This window comes from Phyllostomus hastatus, unplaced genomic scaffold (assembly GCF_019186645.2).
Source record: "Phyllostomus hastatus isolate PE091 unplaced genomic scaffold, TTU_PhHast_1.1 phas_contig_468, whole genome shotgun sequence".
Classification (NCBI taxonomy): domain Eukaryota; kingdom Metazoa; phylum Chordata; class Mammalia; order Chiroptera; family Phyllostomidae; genus Phyllostomus; species Phyllostomus hastatus.
The window spans coordinates 1248321-1266115 of NW_025333884.1; the positions used below are offsets into that span (position 1 = coordinate 1248321).

Here is a 17795-nt window from a genome sequence, read left to right on the forward strand (position 1 = left end):
TAAGTCAAGAGTTTGTTTGTTTGTTTTAAAGGTTTTATTTATTTATTTTTAGACAGAGAGGAAAGAAGAGAAAGAGAGGGAGAGAAATATCAATGTGTGGTTGCCTTTCATGTACCCCCTACCAGAGACCTGGCCCGCAACCCAGGCATATGCCCTGACTGGGAATCGAACCAGCAACCCTTCGGTTCACAGGTCAATGCTCAATCCACTGAGCCACACCAGCCAGGACTAAGTGAAGGGTTTTGAGATGGGGAATTATCCTGATGATCCGGGTGGGCCCTAAATGCATCACAAGTGTCGGTACAGGGGAGGCCGGGGGTAGTTCACTGTAGAGAGAAGCAGAGGAAAGCAGGGCCAGAGAGAGAAGATGCTTTGCTGCTGGTCCTGAAGATGAAGGAAGAGGCCAAAAACAAAGGAATGCAAGGGGTACAGCTCTCCCTACCGGGAAAGGGAGGAGACCACTGCACCCCTAGAGCCTCTCGAGGGAGTGCTGCCATGCTGATTCCTTGCTTTTGGCCCCTGAAGACTCACTGGAGGTTTCTGACCTCCAGTGCTAGAAGAGAACAAATTCCTGTTGTTTTAAAGCTACTAAGTGTGTGGTCATTTATGACAATGACAATAAGAAGCTAATACAACCAGTTAAGTCACTTGCCTAGGATGACCTGGAAGGATGAAGTCAGGATGACTTGGACCCAAGCAAACACCCAGGCTGAGGGCCGCTGTTCTGGGGGGGGGGGGGAAGGTGGGTGGGGGCAAGCGCCAGGAGCTAGAAGCCCCCAGCCTCTTTCCCAGTCCTCTTGGCCATGCCTCTGTCTGGCTCTGTGGGGTTAGGGTGACTTTGGGAGAAGAGGGGATCTGGAGGAGAAAAAACTGCAGAATTTGTGCAAAGAGTGGTTTCCTTGCCTCTAGCACTTTGCAGCTCAAGCTCCACCAGAGCAGAAATAACCATTGCCATTCACGGGCTGCTGCTAGAGCTCCTGTTAGGGGGTTGAACTGTGCTCCTGCCTCTTGAAGGAAGGAAGGAAGGAAGGAAGGAAGGAAGGACGGAAGGAAGGAGAAAGAGAGGGAGAAAGTGGGGGGGGAGAGAGAGAAAGATGCTCAAGTGGCTTTCAGCACTCAGAATGTGACCTTATTTGGAAATAGGGTTGTTGCCTAAGTGATTAGTGAAGATGAGCTCATAGTGCAGTAGGGTGGACCCTAATCCACAGGACTGGTGTGGTTTATAAGACAGCCATGCGAAGACAGAGATGTGGAAGACGACCACGCGGTGATGAAAGGGCAGATGGGAGTTAAGCAGCTGCCAGCAGAGGAACGAGGATCGAGGAACACCAGAGACGGCCAGCATACCACTGGAGCCTGGCAGGCGGCGAGGAAGGGTGCCGGTACCTGGCTTCAGAGAAGCACAGTCCTGTGGCCCACCCCTTGATCTTGGGTTTCCAGCTTCCAGTTTGCAAGACAATGCATTTCTGTCCTTTTAAGCCACCCAGCTTGTGACACTTTGTTGCAGCAGCCCCAGGAAATTCACACAGCTGCTATGAATCAATAGGAAAATTAGCCAAGGACAGAAAAAGGAAGGGCCCCGTGACTCCTCTAAAAATGGCACTAAAATACGATGTGCATCAGTTGGTTTTTGCTCTATTACGCCATCCCAACATTTAGCAACTGAAAAACGGCAAACGTTATAACTCCAGATTCTGCGCGGTGGCTGGGCCCAGCTGGTGGTCTGGGATGGCCTTGGGTGGCCTCAGTCAAAAGTCCTCAGCTGGGCTGGCTGGGATGCCCAGAGCCTCTCCCTGAATGCTCTCGCATCCTGCAGGAGGCAAGTTCATTCACACAACGGCTAAAGGGTTCCCTGCAGCAAGGAATTTATAGCTTTTTAAAATCCTCACCTGAGGATATATTCAATGATTTTAGAGAGAGAAAGGGAAAGAGTGAAACAAGACAGAGAGAGAGAGAGAGAATGGGAAACTGGTTGGTTGCCTCCTGCATGCACCCTGACCATGGGTTGACCCCGCAGCCTAGGCATGTGCCTGACCCGGGATCAAAACTGCAACATTTGGGGGCATGGGATGACCTCCAACCAACTGCCTGCGCCCCTCAGTCCCCACCCAGAGCCCCAGCAGCAAGAAATTTGCAACAGAGGCTGCAAATTTCTTTGAGTCCGAGGCTCAGAATGCATGTGACATCTCTTCTATCACATTCCATTGGTCAGAGCAAGTTCCGAGACTGGCTCAGGGTTGAGGAGAGGGAAACAGACCCCATCTCTTGATAGGAGGAGCTGCGCAGAATTCATGGCCATTTGCATCTGCCCATGCCCCTTTCACCTACAGATCGGTACTGGGAGTTGGCCAGTTTGTGTGGAAACAGACACGCCCCTTCACCGCAGGTGTGAGTGTCAACTGGTACGACCCCTGGAGGGTCATTTTGCAATTGCTCTCAAAACCACAAACCTTCTGACTTACCCCTCAGGGGAATGTTGTGTATGCATGAAACGGATCGGGCACAAAGTGCTTTTCTTCCTCTTCTTTTTCTTTTTCAAAGAATATTCTAATAATTTTATTCTTAGAGAGAGGAAACGGTAGGGAGAAAGAGAGGGCGAGATCATCCATGTGTGAGAGAAACGCCGACTGGTTGCCTCGCGCGCGCCCCATCCAGGGACCAGGCGACCAGGCCCACAGTCCAGGCCTGTGCCCCGACCAGGAACTGAACCAGCGACTTTTGGCTTTGAGGGACAACGCTGAATCCAATGAGCCTCGTAGGCCCGGCCCGGGCACAAAGTCTTCACTGCAACATAGTTTGTAACAAGCAATGGGGAAACACCTAACTGTAGGAGCAGTACTTCTGTCCAACAGAAAAAAAGCAAGAGGAAACTATGTAATTCAGGTTACGTTACGTCAAGTGGAAAAGTCCGCGGGCACAGCCCTGAGGAGTGCGCCCTGTGGGCTGTGGATAAAACCGAGTGGGAAGGTCCACGTTTGCTTGTACGCGCATTAAAAAATGCCTCCGATGTCCCCTCGCCTCCAGGTTCCAAATCGAGGGCCGGGAAAGGTCCCTCGTCTTCTTCCCTGCCCTTCGAGCTCCTTATCCCGCAGGCCTCGTGTTTGCCGAGATTGTGGTTTGTTTACCCAGCCTGGGTTATCAGCGAACTTTCAGGAGACTGGATTCTTTTAGTCACGAAGCACTAGGAGCCGCTCCTACCCCCCCGACTCCAGACTCCAGATTGGGGGACCTGCTCCTACTTCTTCCCACCTCTCCTGGACCAAAGGGCTCTGGATTCACCCAGAAGGAGGCGGCCTTTCGCCCTGGACTTCTCCCTGCCGCAGCACCCCACCAGGAAAAGCCACCCCCAGGGTCCTGTCTTCTCCCCCTAGGGCTGGCACCTTCCCAAGCAAGCTCCTTGGCTGTACACACTGAGCAGGGTCCCCGCCCTGGAGTCTGGGAAGCCTGGCAGGCCTGTAGAGTCCCCTCGGACTGGTCCTCTCCCTGGCTGGGGACTCCTCCTCGGAGCCCAGGAGAGGCCCTCTCCAGCTTGAAGGGCCCGCTGCTAGATTAGGAGGGTGGTGCAGAGCACCTACCGTCCTCAGGGCTCTTCATGCATTGACTCACCCAGTCGTCACAGCCCTCACACGTAGCTCCTCCTAACCGCCCGGGGTTGACAAACGAAGGGATGAGGCTCAGGGGGGTGAAATGTCTGTCCAAGGCCACCCAGCTTGAAGCGGCAGAACCGGAATTTGAACCCAGGCCACCTGGCTCCGAGGTACTCCCCCGAGCATCACTAGTACGATTCCCCGCAGCACCACGGGAGCCGCCGTTAGTCCCGCCCTAACCGAGGCCCTGGGCTGTGCTGAGTCAGTGGGTGAACACAACGAGACCCCAGAGCTGTATGTCCAAGTGGGAAGACCCAAAGATCTTGAAGAGGCGACCCTGACAGAAACCGAGCATTAGGGCTGGAGAGCCGCTGGTAGTGGAGATCGACATTACTCCCCCGGAGCATTTGCCCGAGCCCAGGCTGCCCAGTCAGAGGCAGGGAGGGGCAGGAGAGCCTCAGCTCATCTGGCCAGGGAAGAGGGGGCTGTCCTCCCCCTGCCCGTGGTAAGGGCTAGAGGTCAAGTCAAAGAGGCTTGGGTTTGACTTATGGCTGTGCCACCATCCTCGCTCGGTGGCCTCGGACAAGGAGGCTCAGTTCCCTTCTCTGTGAAACGAGGAAATCCAGGGCTGATTTCAGCGGTCCCCATTGTTAAACCGGTGAGCTGCTTCCGGTTTTGGTCGGTGAAAACTTGCTACCCAAGACCCTGAGTGCCCCCCACAGGACACTCCATGTTCCAGACACCCCATGTTCCAGCCACTGAAAGAGACCCTCCCGGTGAGTGGAGGCCTTCAGGAAGCTTCTCTAGCAATCCCGCAGAGCTGTTACTGCCGCATGGCCTGGCCGATACTGACTGACAGGCAAATATTTCCAGTGTCCCTGCTGGGGCTAATGATAACAGCGTTTAAGACCATTGTAAGGAGTCAGTGAGTTACCGTCTCTCTGGAATGACCAGGCAACCTGTTGATCACAGTCATAATTACAACAGCCACTTGTTCCTCTTCCTTCCTTGGCTTCACCAAGTAGCCCGGGACTTCACCCACGTGCCTCGTAGGACTCAGTTTCCCCATCTCCACGCTCCCTAAGCCCCCTCCCTCACCAGACGTCCCAGTAGGCCAGGGCGGTGGGTGGGACTGATATCTCCCCAGCCTGTTTGCTCTCCCTCCTCACAGGCTGCCACCCTAGCCAAGGACCTTGAATAAAAGGCCAGGGCACCCGTATCCTGCTTCCTCCTCTCCAGCCTGGATCATGCTCCGGCTCCTCCCTACTCTGGTGCTCCTTGGAGCGCTGGCCATCTCAGCAGGTAGGTGCATTGCACTGGGTCCCTTGGAGTGATCGCCAGCCCGCCATCCCATGGGTGGTGCCAGTTGGGCTTTTCAGACTGAGCCCCAGCTCCTTCCACCTCTGCTTTTTGTCTCCCAGAGGCAGCTGAAGGGTGTGTTTGAGAGCATGGTTCTGGAACCAGGCTGCCTGGATTCAAATCCTGGCTCTGATACTTCTTAGCTGTGCGACCTTGGGCAAGCCACTTAACCTCTCTGTGCTCCTGTTTCCCTTCTATGAAATGAGGGTGGCAATGACCCTGCCTCAGAGGCTTGTTCATTGAATCAATATGTTTGAGGAGCTTTTTAAGGGCCTAGGACAGTGTCAGGCCATATTAGGCCTGTCTGCAGGGGAGTTTTTATTGATACTAAGGAGAAATTTTTATTATTCCTTTACCTCACCTGCCTTTCTGCCCTTTTGGTTCTAAATCTGCCACTGTTGGCCCAAGCTGGGAATTAAACAGCCTGGAACCCAGCCGGGATCTCACTGTGTGACCTTGGGTGGCCGCTCTGTCCATCTGGCTTCAGTTTTTTCTTCTCTAAGAGGAAGGGCAGCAGTCTTCGGACTGTGCTTCCGAGAGAGCTATAAGGCTCCTTGCAAGAGCCCCAGGGCCTCCCTGGAGGTCAAGAAGAAGGCTGGCTGGACCGAGGGGTTCCCCCGCAAGCCCAGCCTAAGAAGGGGAATTCCACCCAAGCCTGTTCCCTTCTGGGTTTGCGAGGGGGCTGTTGTTTGGGGACAGAGCTCCCCGGTGAGAACTGGTGGGTAGGGTGGAGACAGCCCGCAGCCCCAGCTTGGCGACGCTCATTCCCACCTCCAAACCTTAGCCCACACGGCTGCACCCTCCCAGAAGGCTTTCGCACACCTCCAGGGGAACGCTCCTTGATCTTCTCCCAACAACCCCGGCTGCCCGCCACCCCGCACCAGCCACAGGGCCTTTTCTCCAGTCCTGTGTGTGTGTGTGTGTGTGTGTGTGTGTGTGTGTGTTCTTCCTCCCCTCTCTCCTTCTCAGAGCTCAGGGTCTCATCACTCCTCTCTCCCTACAGGGACCTCCAAGACGTGTCCATCCTGCTCTGTTCTGGGACAATGCAGAGAGATCACTTGTCCTTCCACCCAGGACTCCTGCTTGTTCAGCCAGATGCAGCTGGGTGTGGACCGCACAGGGCTGGGCAGAGAGGCTGGGTGAAGTGGGTGGGCAGGGGTCGGAGGGGAGAGGCCACCCTGGGGCGGGAGGGGCCGAACTTTGCCTCATGGCTCAGCTCCGCGCTGCTGGGGTGGGGGGGCAGGGGTGGTCCCAGGCCGACCTCTGGGGATTGCTACAGAGAGGGCAGGGGTCTGGGAAGGCTTGGGGGACCTCTCATTGCCCCTCCTCCACCTCTGTCCCCAGAGAATGGGATGCTCATCAAGAATGGGTCATGCGTGGCCCCTGAGAAATGCCAAGGACATGTCTACGCCCTGACCTACACTCCCCACTTCAGTCTCTGGGTCAGCACAAGCTGTTGTGACAACAACTGCAGCCGGGTTGCACAGCCAGGTTTGTCACACAGCCGGGTGGGGTGTCACGGGAACCCACCCTCGGTTTTAAGCTCTGCCCAGCTAGTGGGAGCAAGGAAAACCTCAGTTTTCTCATCTGGAAAATGGGTGTGAAGTAAGTTTTGCAAGGGGTGCGTCTACCACAAAGCTGGAATGTAGTAGGCACTTCATCAAGGATTAGGTCACTCGGGGGCTCGAGAGAAGCCTCCAATTCCTATTTCTCCTGAGGAGAGGGGCTCCCCCGAAGGCGAGTTAAGCAGAACAACCAAGGTAACGGTGGGTGGGGGGGAGGGGATAGCCCAGGTGGAGTGAGGCCCTCGAGGGGCCCAGGGCGCACAACTGAAGGGGGCGCTCACCCTCACGGGCTGACTGCGCACTGGCACAACCCTGACAGTGAGCGGCTCCTCACTGGCCCCACTGCAGACCGGGCCCTGAGTGGCGATAAAGATTACTTTTTGTGGGTTGGAAATTTCTCCAAAGAAAGAATTTGCATTTGGCTGAGGTCGCAAGGGGGAGACCTGAGACAGTGCCACACTCAGGGGCTCCTAGCCATCCTTTCAAACTATTGGGGTGTCCTTCCTCCTAAAAACTGTGCACTTCAACTGGAAAAAAAACCCCAGCTGAGTCCAGCTTGACAGGCAGGCATGCTATTTAGAATATAAAATGTCAGTTATGATTAAAATTGCATTGACCAAAACTCCTACGCGTGAAGCAGGATCAAAGGGACTACCTCAAAATCCAGTAATTTCCTCTTGGTAGAGGAGCAATAGCCATGCCATGCAATAGAAATATGTTAGCTATATGCGTAATGAAAGCTTTTCAAGTAGCCACATTAAAAAGTTACAAAGAAACAGGTGAAATTAATTTTAATAATACATTTTACTTAATGTAATGTACCTAAAATATTATTTCAACACTTGTACAATTGATATAATCTTTTGAAAGAGGGATTTTTACATTCTTTCTTCAAACTGAGCCTCTACAATGAGGGTGTATCTTACGCCCACAGCACATCGAGAGAGGAACCAGCCACGTTTCAAGTGCTTCATAGCCTCGCGTGGGCATTGGCCACGTATTAGCCAGCACGGTTCCTAGTTATCGTTTTTTTAAGTCTGTTTTTCTGTATTTGCCAATATTTCTATATAAACACACATTAAAATGCTTCGTGGCTTAGTTCTGACGCAGGAAAAATATGCTCGAACAGCTTCCTCTGAAATGTTTCAGATCTCTAAGAAAGCTCTGAAAATTAATCAGATGGTGGAGAAGCCAGAAGATGCAATCCCACTCTTTTGCAGAGTGCCACAATATCTTAAAACCTAAAATAACAGGATCGCTTTTTAACCCCTTTTTGAGTTTGAGGGCTTTAAGGGAAGGCTTTGGTCTATTTGGTCAGTGCTGTTGTCTCCAGAAAAGGGCCTGGTACACAGTAGGCACTCAAGAAATGTTCGTAGGATCCAGCAGGAAGGTTTGCTTAGGACAAGTGAAGAGGGTGGGGCCAGCAACACCCACAGCTCTGTTTGCTGTTTCTGGAAATGAGTCTTCAGGGGCCAGTAGGAGGCGGCCGAGACCAGGCTGGCCCCACTTTGGAGGAAAATGTTCTGGGTTGTGGAGGGTGGAGGCAGCAAGAACAGAGGGCTGGTGGGGGTGCTCCTCAGCCCCCACCCCACCCCGACTGTTCCCACTCCCACCAGAGCAAAGGCCGGACACCCAGCCCAACGGGGTGAAGTGTCCCTACTGCTCCGGGAAGGACCTGGACTCGTGCGACACCCTCTCGGTCATGAACTGCACTGGGTCTCAGAACGTCTGTGTCACCCTCGCAGGGACATGGGACGGAGGTAAGGGCTCCCTTCAGGCGGTCGTTTGCATGGCGAGCCTCCCTCCCACCTGCACAAATAAGTGTTGAGGCTCCTTTGCATGGGCGTTCTGGTTATTTATGGCTATTTAACAAATCACTTGCAAATGCAAGGGCCTAAAACAAGAACAACCACTTGATTAAGTCACAGTTTCTGTGGGTTGGGGGTTCATGAAGGGCTCAGCTGGACAGCTCTGGGTCTCTCATGGTTGCCGTCAGAAGGCGGCTGGGGCTGGAACTGCAGGGCTGAGGGTGGCCAGGGGCTCGCTGAGCATCTCTGTCCCACATGTGGACTCGGGGCCTGTCTGTGTGTCCTCTCCACATGGGCAAGCTTGGGCTTCCTTCTGTCATGGCTGCCACCACCTTCACATGGGGGCCGAAGGCTCCAAGAACACGTATTCCAGCAAACAAAGTGGCAGCTGCATGGTTTTCGACAACCTAGCCTTGGAAGTCACACCATGTCCCTGCTACCAGGCTTTACTGGTTGCATCAGTCACAAAGGTCCATCTGGTTTCAAAGGAGGAGGCGTAGACCCTCACCTCTTGATGTTTCAAAGAGTTAGCAGATATGTTTAAAACCCCCACAGTGTGTTTGCAAAAGTTTGGAGCAGAGGCTTTTTGAACAAAGGGCTTAGAACAGAACCACAGTGACCAGAGGATACGCTAACTGTGATGCCAGCGAAGTGGCAGAGGGAAGTGGCCACTTCTGCTCCTGAAGGCATGGTGGACGAGGTCCTTCAAAGGGTCTTCTCGCTACAATCAGTGGCATCCTGGGAGGACAGGGAGAGGGAGCGGGAGGGGCGGGAATGGGGCTGGGATGAGTGTTTCGTCATTGCCATTGTTTAGAGATGCCGGTATATAGTGACAATGACAAGCAGACGGATGTTCAGTCTGCTTTATTATTGTTTTCGAACACTGTGGAGACAAGGCACTTCCTCGTAGCCTGCTCCCAGGGCAGATCACTCCCATCACCCACCTCCCTGGGTGTGCCATTCCTTACAGACGACCTGGGTGCGGCACAAAAACCCTCCTCCCTGCTTTTGGGAGCTTACACGAACTTAGGGACGTTTCCAAGGGTCTCCGAACCAAAGAAAAGCGTTAACAGAAATTGGAACAAGAGCAGTGAGCACCCACGGGAAGGCACAGCAGCCCTGAGAGGAAATGCTGGTGACAGCCTGCTGTGGGTGCTGGGATCTTAGGTTGGCAGCGTAGCTGGGGCTCTCAGCCTTAGACTCCTACATGGGCCAGGGCCCTTGGGAGGAGGCTGAAGTGACCCCAGGCTGGTAGCACCTCCTGGCTCTTGGTATAAGCCAAGGAAAGTCCTCTCCAGCGAGAAGCCACCAGGTCTTCCACAGATCAACACTGACCAGACACCAGCTCCTGAAATGCACGAGGAAGCAAGCCACCATGGTGACAGCAGGAGTGAGGAACAGCAGGTGCAGACCCACGCGGAACCCAGCTGCTGTGGTTATCAGCTCCAGAACAGAACTGTAGGTCACATATTTGAAGGAACAGAGTTAGGATCATGAAAATGAGCAGGTGACAAGAGGCTGTAAGAAATGACCAGGCATATTTGAAAACGAGTCATCTAGAACTAACAAGACAGACAGAGAAAGACAGATACCAAGGTGTGACACTCAGGCTTTCAGCCCCCCCTGAAGCTTCCCCCTGTTTCTGCAGCGGGTCCACAAATCCTGAGGGGCTGTGCTACACCAGAGGTATGCGACCTGCAAGTGAACACCACCCTGGGCCCAGAAGCATCTGGATTTCATCTCACAAGCCCACCTGAATGCAACAACAAGGCTCCTCCTCCCACCACGCCAGGTGCTTTGAACCTTGACTTTCTGAGACCCTACCCTCTCTGCCCTCCCCGGATCCCACTCATCCTTCCCAATCCTGCATGTCCCCAGGGTATCCCAACTGCCACTATAATGGTCCCAGGGAGTGTAATAACTCCTATGCACACACACACACCACCTGACACACCCAGAAGCAGAAAATCCCATTGGTATGTATCCACACATCCACAAACACTCACGTTTATATCCTGGCACCCAAAACACTACAGAGGAGCATGCATTTCTAACCACGAACATCCTGTTGTGTTAAGTGACATTAGAGATGTAAACTCGGTTTAAATAAGAAATCTTCCCTTTCTTCCCTTTCTTGCTTGTGCAAAAGACGGATTTGCTCACAGTCTCCTCTGGGCTTAAAACAGAACACTGGCAATAATTTTTATCCTGCAGAAAAGAGAGTTGCTGATTGAGACAGTGCTTACCAGGGCAGCAGCTTTCTGAGTGAGACATCGGAGCAGAATTACAGATGTTTCAGGGGTGATAGAGGAAATTTCCAAACCTGGGTAGCGGAGCATTTCTCCCACTCTAGGAACACGGGAGACGCTTTGGTAGAAATCTCGTGGTGAGGACAATTCTTCGAGGCAGAGGATCTTCTGAATGCGTCTGCAGGCAAAGAGGGAAGCTTCTTGCCTTCACTTCCTCAGATTACCAGCTGCTAGGAGTTTTCATTTCAAAAATAAACAGTGAATGAAATTAATTGTCCTAACGAAGGATGGGTAGATTGGGGAGCTCAAAATTCTACGATATGGAAAGGAAAAAGTGCAAAACAGGATTCCTAACAACTGGAGCAAGGACCATGGAGTTTTTACACATGCGGTTCCTGCAGACACGTCACATACGTGTGCAGGGACACCTCGGCTGTCAGATCCATGCATGTAGACCAGGGGAGAGACAGGTACAGACATGCACAAGCACAACACACCCACAGACACACTGCAACATGCCAGTCTCCATGAATGTTCACATCTGTACGCTGACATATAGTGGATCCAGGCACCCCGAGCCTTGTTGGAAACACAGGCACACGCAGACACACTCAGACACACCCAGGCACGTCCAGACACACACACAAGCTGTCCTCCAGCAGCCTGTCTCTCTATTCCTACAGGTCCCCATGCAACTCTGACCCACGCCAAGGCTAAGGTCACCACCTGCTTCACCTGCTCCAACAGCTCCCACTGTGAGGCTTTCTCCTGCCCAGCAGATAAGAACTACTGCCTTCAGATGGAGGGCTTCCTGGGTGAGTGTCCCTGGGGACAGGATTTGTTAGTGGAGGCAGAAGCAGGGCCTGAGGCACAGCAAGGCCCCTCCTTGCACCTTCCCCCCACCCTGGGTCTGCTGCCTTTACTGCCATCACAGTAGCCTTTTCCTGGCCATGGGGGACAGAGACTGGTGGCAGGGGAGGATGTGAGTTTAAAATCTGGTGCCACCTTTGTTTACTATTTATTGCTAAATAATAAGTTAACTTGTTACACAGGCTTGACAAACAGAAACAAACTCAGAGACACAGAACAAATTGGTGGTGGACAGACAGGACACAGGGTGGGGGGCTGGGAGCAAAAGGTGAAGGGATTAAGAAGCACGAATTGCCAGTTATTAAACCAGTCACAGGGATGCAAGTACAGCACAGGGAACACAGACCATAATATCGTAATAACTGTGTGCGGTGTCAGAGGGATCTGCACTGACTGGTGTGATCACTCCGTAAGGTATCTGAATGTCTAATCACTAGGTCGTACCCCTGACACTAATATAATACTGTATGCCAACTGTAATTGAAAAATAATTTTTTAAAACATTTTATTTATTTATTTTTTAGAGAGGGAAGGGAGGGAGAAAGAGAGAGAGAGAGAAACATCAATGTGCGGTTGCTGGGGGTCATGGCCTGCAACCCAGGCATGTACTCTGAGTGGGAATCGAACCTGTGACACTTTGGTTCGCAGCCCGAGCTCAATCCACTGAGCTACGCCAGCCAGGACGAAAAATAATTTTTAAAAATGTCGTGACTTCCCCACAAAAGGACAAACACCATGTGATTCCACTCCTGTGAGGATGTGAAGTGGTCAGAATCATGGGGAGAAAAAGCAGCCTGATGCGGGAGGTGGGTGGGGCATTGCTGTCTGATGGGTAGAGAGTTTTAGTTTTGCAAAATGAGAACTTTCTAGAGATCTTCACCTGTAAGTGGAAACTAATCACCAAAACACACAAGCAAGCAAAATATAACCAGAGACATTGAAATGAAGAACAAAATGACAGTAACCAGAGGGGAGGGGATAAAGGGGGGAAAAGGTGGAAGGGTTTTCAGAAATAAGGATAAAGGACACATGGATGCAACCAAGAGGGGGTGGGGTCAGGAGTGGGAGGTGGGGATGGCTGGGGTGGGGGAAAGCAGTGGGGGGAAATGGGGACAACTGTACTTGAACCACAATAAAAAAAAATGAAGGTAAAATAATTTCTAGAGATCTGTTTCCCAACCATGTTAATATACTTAACACTACTGAACTTTACACTTAAAAATAGTTAAGATGGTAAATTTTTAGAAAAGCTTTTATTTATTTATTTTTAGAGAGAAGGGAAGTGGGGAGAAAGGGAGAAACATCAAGGTGTGGTTGCCTCTCATGCGCCCCCTACCGGGGACCTGGCCTGGCCCACAACCCAGGCATGTGCCCTGCCAGGGAATTGCACCAGGGACCCTTTGGTGCACAGGCTGGCACTCAATCCCCTGAGTTACACAAGCCAGGGTAGATGATAATTTTATAACACATTTTTTACCACAATTTGAAAAAAACCTTCATAGCTTAAAACAATGATTTTTATTTCCCACCATTCTGCAGCTTGACTGGGCTCAGCTGGGCAATTCTTCTGCTCTAGGGAGTGAAGGTTGAGGTCACATAAGTGGCTGCATTCAGCCGGGAACACAACTGGGGCTGGGATGTCCAATTCAGCCTCTCAGTTTCTGGGCCCTCTCTCTATCGGGTCTCCCATTAGGCTCTTGCCTAGCTGAGTGTCCTTACAGTATGGTGGCTGGTTTCCCGGGAGACAGAAGTGGAAACCGGTAGCTTCTTAAGAGTTAAGCCCAGAACCAGCACAGTGTCATTTCTGCCACAGCCTATAGATCAGAGCCAGTCACAAGGCCAGCTGAGGCGTAAGGGGTGAGGAAATAGATTCCGCCTCATGATGCGGGAGTGGGCAGGTCGTGTTGCCAAAAAAGTGTGTGGAGTGGGAGACACAGCGTGGCCAGCGTGGCTTGATATCTACTGCAACTTTCTGGGCAGGGAGTCCCCAAACTCCCCTGTCCATCTGCCTCTTGAAGGGAAAAATAGCACATTTCTGTAAATGGCAAGAGGAGTTGAGCTAAAAACAAGACTTTCTTGGGTATAGATTCCAAGATGCACGGAAATAGTATGAGTAGGAATAGTAAGGATCGTGGACCAGGCTGGGCATTTCTGGGTCCCTAGAGAAGTTTCTGGCGGAGGGCCTGAGGTGCTCAGAGATAGGCCGGGGAGAGGTGGCAGGTACAGAGCTACCTGTCCATTGGAATCCTGAGGGGAGAAGGCAGGGGAAGGAAGGCTTCCTGAACTATGCGTCCTGGTGAACAATGCCAGGCTTTGCGTGCATCATGCATGGTCTCGGGCCGAGTGAGTGCCAGCAGTGACACCCAGAGGGCTTTGGGGGGTGCAGTGAAGTGGTGGCTGGTGATTGCTCTTCCTCACAAGTCTGCCCCCAAACCTCTCCAGCCCTAGCGGAAGGCAACCACATGGCCTGGAGAAACGGCTCCTGCGTGGCCTCCAAAGACTGCAAGTCTGACAGCCTCATCTCTGCCCTGACCTACAGCAACAGCTTTGGCTTCTGGATCAACACCACCTGCTGCCACGGCAACTGCCAGAAGCCCACTCTTCTCGGTATGCTGCCACCAGAAAGCAGTCACGTGGGTGGCTAAGGAGGTGGCAGGGTGACTGGGGGAGAGAGTTTACCCGTGGTTGGAGAAGACCTCACTTGACCCCCATTCCCCAGTCAGGCTGCCCTAAGGCACCCGGACCCCAGCCCGGTGGGAAAGCCCATTCCGGTCAGTCCCCTGTGGTAGAGCCCATGAGCGCACAGAGGGCCCTCAGGGGCCCTGGGAGTCCTCCCGGCTGACTGTCACCCTGCTTCACACAGCAGCTCTGCCGGTCTCCCACACCCTCAGCAAGTTCCTGTGTCCTACATGTGCTGACAGCTACCTGGGGCTCTGCAACTCCTCCTTGTACATGCAATGTCCCCTCGGGGAGACCGAGTGTGTCCAGCTGGACGTGGCATCTGAACAAGGTAATGTGTGTGGATGTGTGTGCGTGTGTGGGCGTGAGTGAGCCTGAATGCCCTGCCTTTGGGTAAGGCATGCCTGAGTGTGGTGTCCCCCTCTATCGTTTGCTCTGTGTGACCCAAGATAAGTGCCTGCATCTCACTGAGCCTCACTTTTATCTTCTGGTGAGTGGGAGTGCTGGAAGCACACCTCACGGGGGTTTGTGAGGACGAGGTGAGCTCGTGAGAGATGTGATAGAGCCGAGGGCATAGAGCTGGAGTCTGGGATCAGGCTGCCTGGGGTCACATCCCAAATCTATACCACGGATGAGCTGGGCGGCTGTGGGCAAGTGACTTTGCCTCTCTGTGTTGGATTTCCCATCTGAGAATATTCCAATTCAGGGCAAAATGAGACAAAGGCAGGATAATTACAGTCCCTGACTCATAAGACTGTTGTGAGAAGGAAGATAATCCACACAACTTCCAGATGAGTGCTCTCCAAAAGAAATATGTGAGCCACGTGTATAATTTAATTTTTTCTAGTAGCTGCATTAAAAAAAGTACAAAGTAACAGATGAAATTAATTTAATAATATATTTTATTTTTAAGCCAATATATCCAACAGCCATCATGTCAACATGGGACTGATGTAAGAAATTATAACAAGCTAACTCTTACATTCAGTCTTTCCTGCTAAGCCCTTGAAACCTGGTACAGATTTGATACTCACAGCACCTCCCAGTTCAAACCAGCCCCATCTCCGGTGCTCAGCCGGCGCACGTGGCCAGGGGCTGCTGTACTGAACAGCGTTATTCTGGAACACAGCAAGAGTGGGCATACGGCATGGCAGTGCATCTCAGATGATACTGAGGGGGAGACAGGAAGACGGCTTGACTCAGAGATGTTGAAACGCGTGTGTGGGTAGGAGGGAGGATGTGCCTCTCAGAACCGATGGAATTCAACGGTAGTGGTCACGACTGAACTGGGCGGGGAAGGCTCATGTGCAGTAGACAGGCCAGCAGCCAGCAACGCTCAGGGACTGGGTGTGCGAGCCCTGTGTCATGTGTGTGCCTGGGTGTGTGTTTCCTGGACAGGGTGGCTCCATGTGTTTGTGTTGATTGTGGGGGGGCTTCTGGGGGCATCAGGGGAACTGTATGTGATTGACACATGTGGGTGGCAGGGCCTGAGGGTGGGTGTGGGGCGTCTCACAGATAGGGCTCTTTGAGGAGGTGTATTCCAATTCAGGGCAAAACGAGAAAAAGGCAGGCCGTGCTGTGAGGCTTACTTTCTTTCTAACTTTTGTATTATGGAGAAGTTCAGAGATAAATAAAAGAGGGAATACTTTATTTTAATTGTTTAAAGATTTTCTTTATTTTTAGAGAGAGGGGAAGGGAGGGAGAAAGAGAGGGAAACATCAATGTGTGGCTGCCTCTCAGGTGCCCCCTACTGGGGACCTGACCCACAATCCAGGCATGTGTCCTGACTGGGAATCAAACCAGCAACCCTTTGAGCTACCAGGCCAGTGCTCAATCCATTGGGCTACACCAGCCAAGGGCCATGCTTCCATTTTGATGTGGCAGTTTTCTTTTCCAAAACCTCAGCAAGGCTCTGACCCTGTACAACCGGCACACTGAGGGGCTGGAGGGAATTTCAGGGGAATTTGTTAGTTAGAGAAACCCGAAGTCTGGGGTCGGGGAGGCGGGGCTGGTGCCAGTGGGGACCCCAGCGAGAGCACTCCAGCGCTGGGGCAGGTGACACGGCCTGTGCGCATCCTCATGTCACCGTTCCCACCCAGACTCCGCAGGCCGCGGGAACATAAGAGTGCGTGGCTGCGGATCCCGTGACCTGTGCGGCACCCGGACCGGGACAGAGGGGCTCTGGGCTCTTTTCGGCCACCGGCTGACCGGCCAGTTCAAGTGCAACTCCACCCTGCGCGCCGTTATCGTTATCGACTCGGGAGCAGCACCAGGCCTCCGCTTCGCCCTGCCTGTGCTGGTGGCCGCGCTGCTCACCGTGGCACTCTCGTGAGCAGTCCCGCCTGGCCCCGCTCCTCTCCCCGGAGCTCCCCCGCCCCCTGGTTCCACTCATGGCTACAAGGCACCCTGGCTCCCCTCTGCTGGGACATTTCCAGGGGCCTGGAAGGTTCTGGTGAGAGAGTCAAGAAGGGGTGAGCCTCCGCCCTCAGACTAGGGCTCCCCCACGTGGGACTGTCCGCGCACCAGGGCCCCCAAGGCTATACGCCCTCCCTAACACTAGAGCTTCCCCGAGGCCACACCTCCTCCCTCCGACTGGGCTGTTTCTCCTCCCCAGACCAGAGAGACGCCTCCATAATTACACATTCTCCTCCACACCCGGGCCCTCCAAGCCTAGGCCTTCTGTCAAGCAGGGCGTCCCCAACACCAGGCTGCGGCCGCGGACTAGGGCTGTGTCTTTTCTCCTGAACATTGGGAAACAACTCCTCCTCCTCCTTTCTCCCTCTTCAGGGTCTAGCCAAGCCCTGGGCAGCCAAGGTGGGGCTTGAGGACCAAACTCGCCCCACCCCCCCCAGGCTTCTCAGCCATCCCTCCCCCACCCCATCGCCCCCCTTCTGTGTCGGCTCAGTGTCCACTGTCACCAAGTTTGAAAGAATCGCATCACACAAGCTGAGTGGTTTGGGTTTCTTTTCGTGGGGGTCGCAGCCTCAAACAAGGCCCTGAGGTGGTCTGCTCTCTCCACTGGGGACCCGGGGGGACCTGCAGATGACAATGTCTGGGAGCCAGGGTGGGCATGAGAGCTAATGCTCAGTCTGGCGTGAGCGTCACCTTAGAGTCTGCATGGACCCGGAGGACCGAGCGGAGAGGTGAAAGTGGGGCGCTCACAGGAGGCAGAAGGCCGGGAACCACTCAGCTGCAAGCAATGGACAGTCCGACTAAGAGAACTGAAACAATTCACTCAGCACGCATTTGACAGATGTTTATGGATCACGCTAATCGATCGAGCACAGTTCTAGACACCAGGGATACATTGTAAAAAACCTTTGCTCTCAGGAAGTTATGTTACGGTGCGGGAGAGAGATAATAAACATCACATTTACTAGACGGCGGTAAGTGCTGTGAAAAACCAGTGTGGGGGAGGGGAATGGGGGCGCTGGGCGGAGGGGGGCACACTTTGTATGAGGTGGGCTAAGAGAGGTGTCACCTCAGGAAGGTGACATCTGAGTGAGACCTGCAGGGGGTGAGGGACAGGGCCATGCTGATGGCCAGGGTCAGGTTGGGGGCGTTCCAGGGGCGGAGGGATCTGCAAGCGAAGGCCTGAGGAAGGAGCGGCAAAGACTAGCTGATACCGTAGAGCAAACACACAACCAGACAGAGCGAGTGGAGGTAGGGGCCGCAGGG

At 53.2% G+C, this 17795-nt stretch overlaps 1 protein-coding gene across 2 annotated transcripts; it reads left to right on the forward strand.

Annotated features, from left to right (window-relative positions):
* Window positions 1-4758: 4758 nt before the first annotated feature.
* LOC123822899 lies at window positions 4759-17498 on the forward strand. Of its 2 annotated transcripts, none has more exons than XM_045845064.1 (9): window positions 4759-4889; window positions 5950-6051; window positions 6291-6437; window positions 8128-8271; window positions 9968-10111; window positions 11252-11383; window positions 13881-14045; window positions 14302-14448; window positions 16217-17498. In XM_045845064.1, exons 1-9 carry the CDS (start codon window positions 4835-4837, stop codon window positions 16447-16449), a joined length of 1269 nt encoding a protein of 422 aa, XP_045701020.1. In that variant the 5' UTR covers window positions 4759-4834; the 3' UTR covers window positions 16450-17498. The 2 variants fall into 2 exon arrangements, with proteins under 2 accessions (XP_045701020.1, XP_045701021.1); XM_045845065.1 differs by having other exon boundaries at window positions 14305-14448.
* Window positions 17499-17795: the final 297 nt, after the last annotated feature.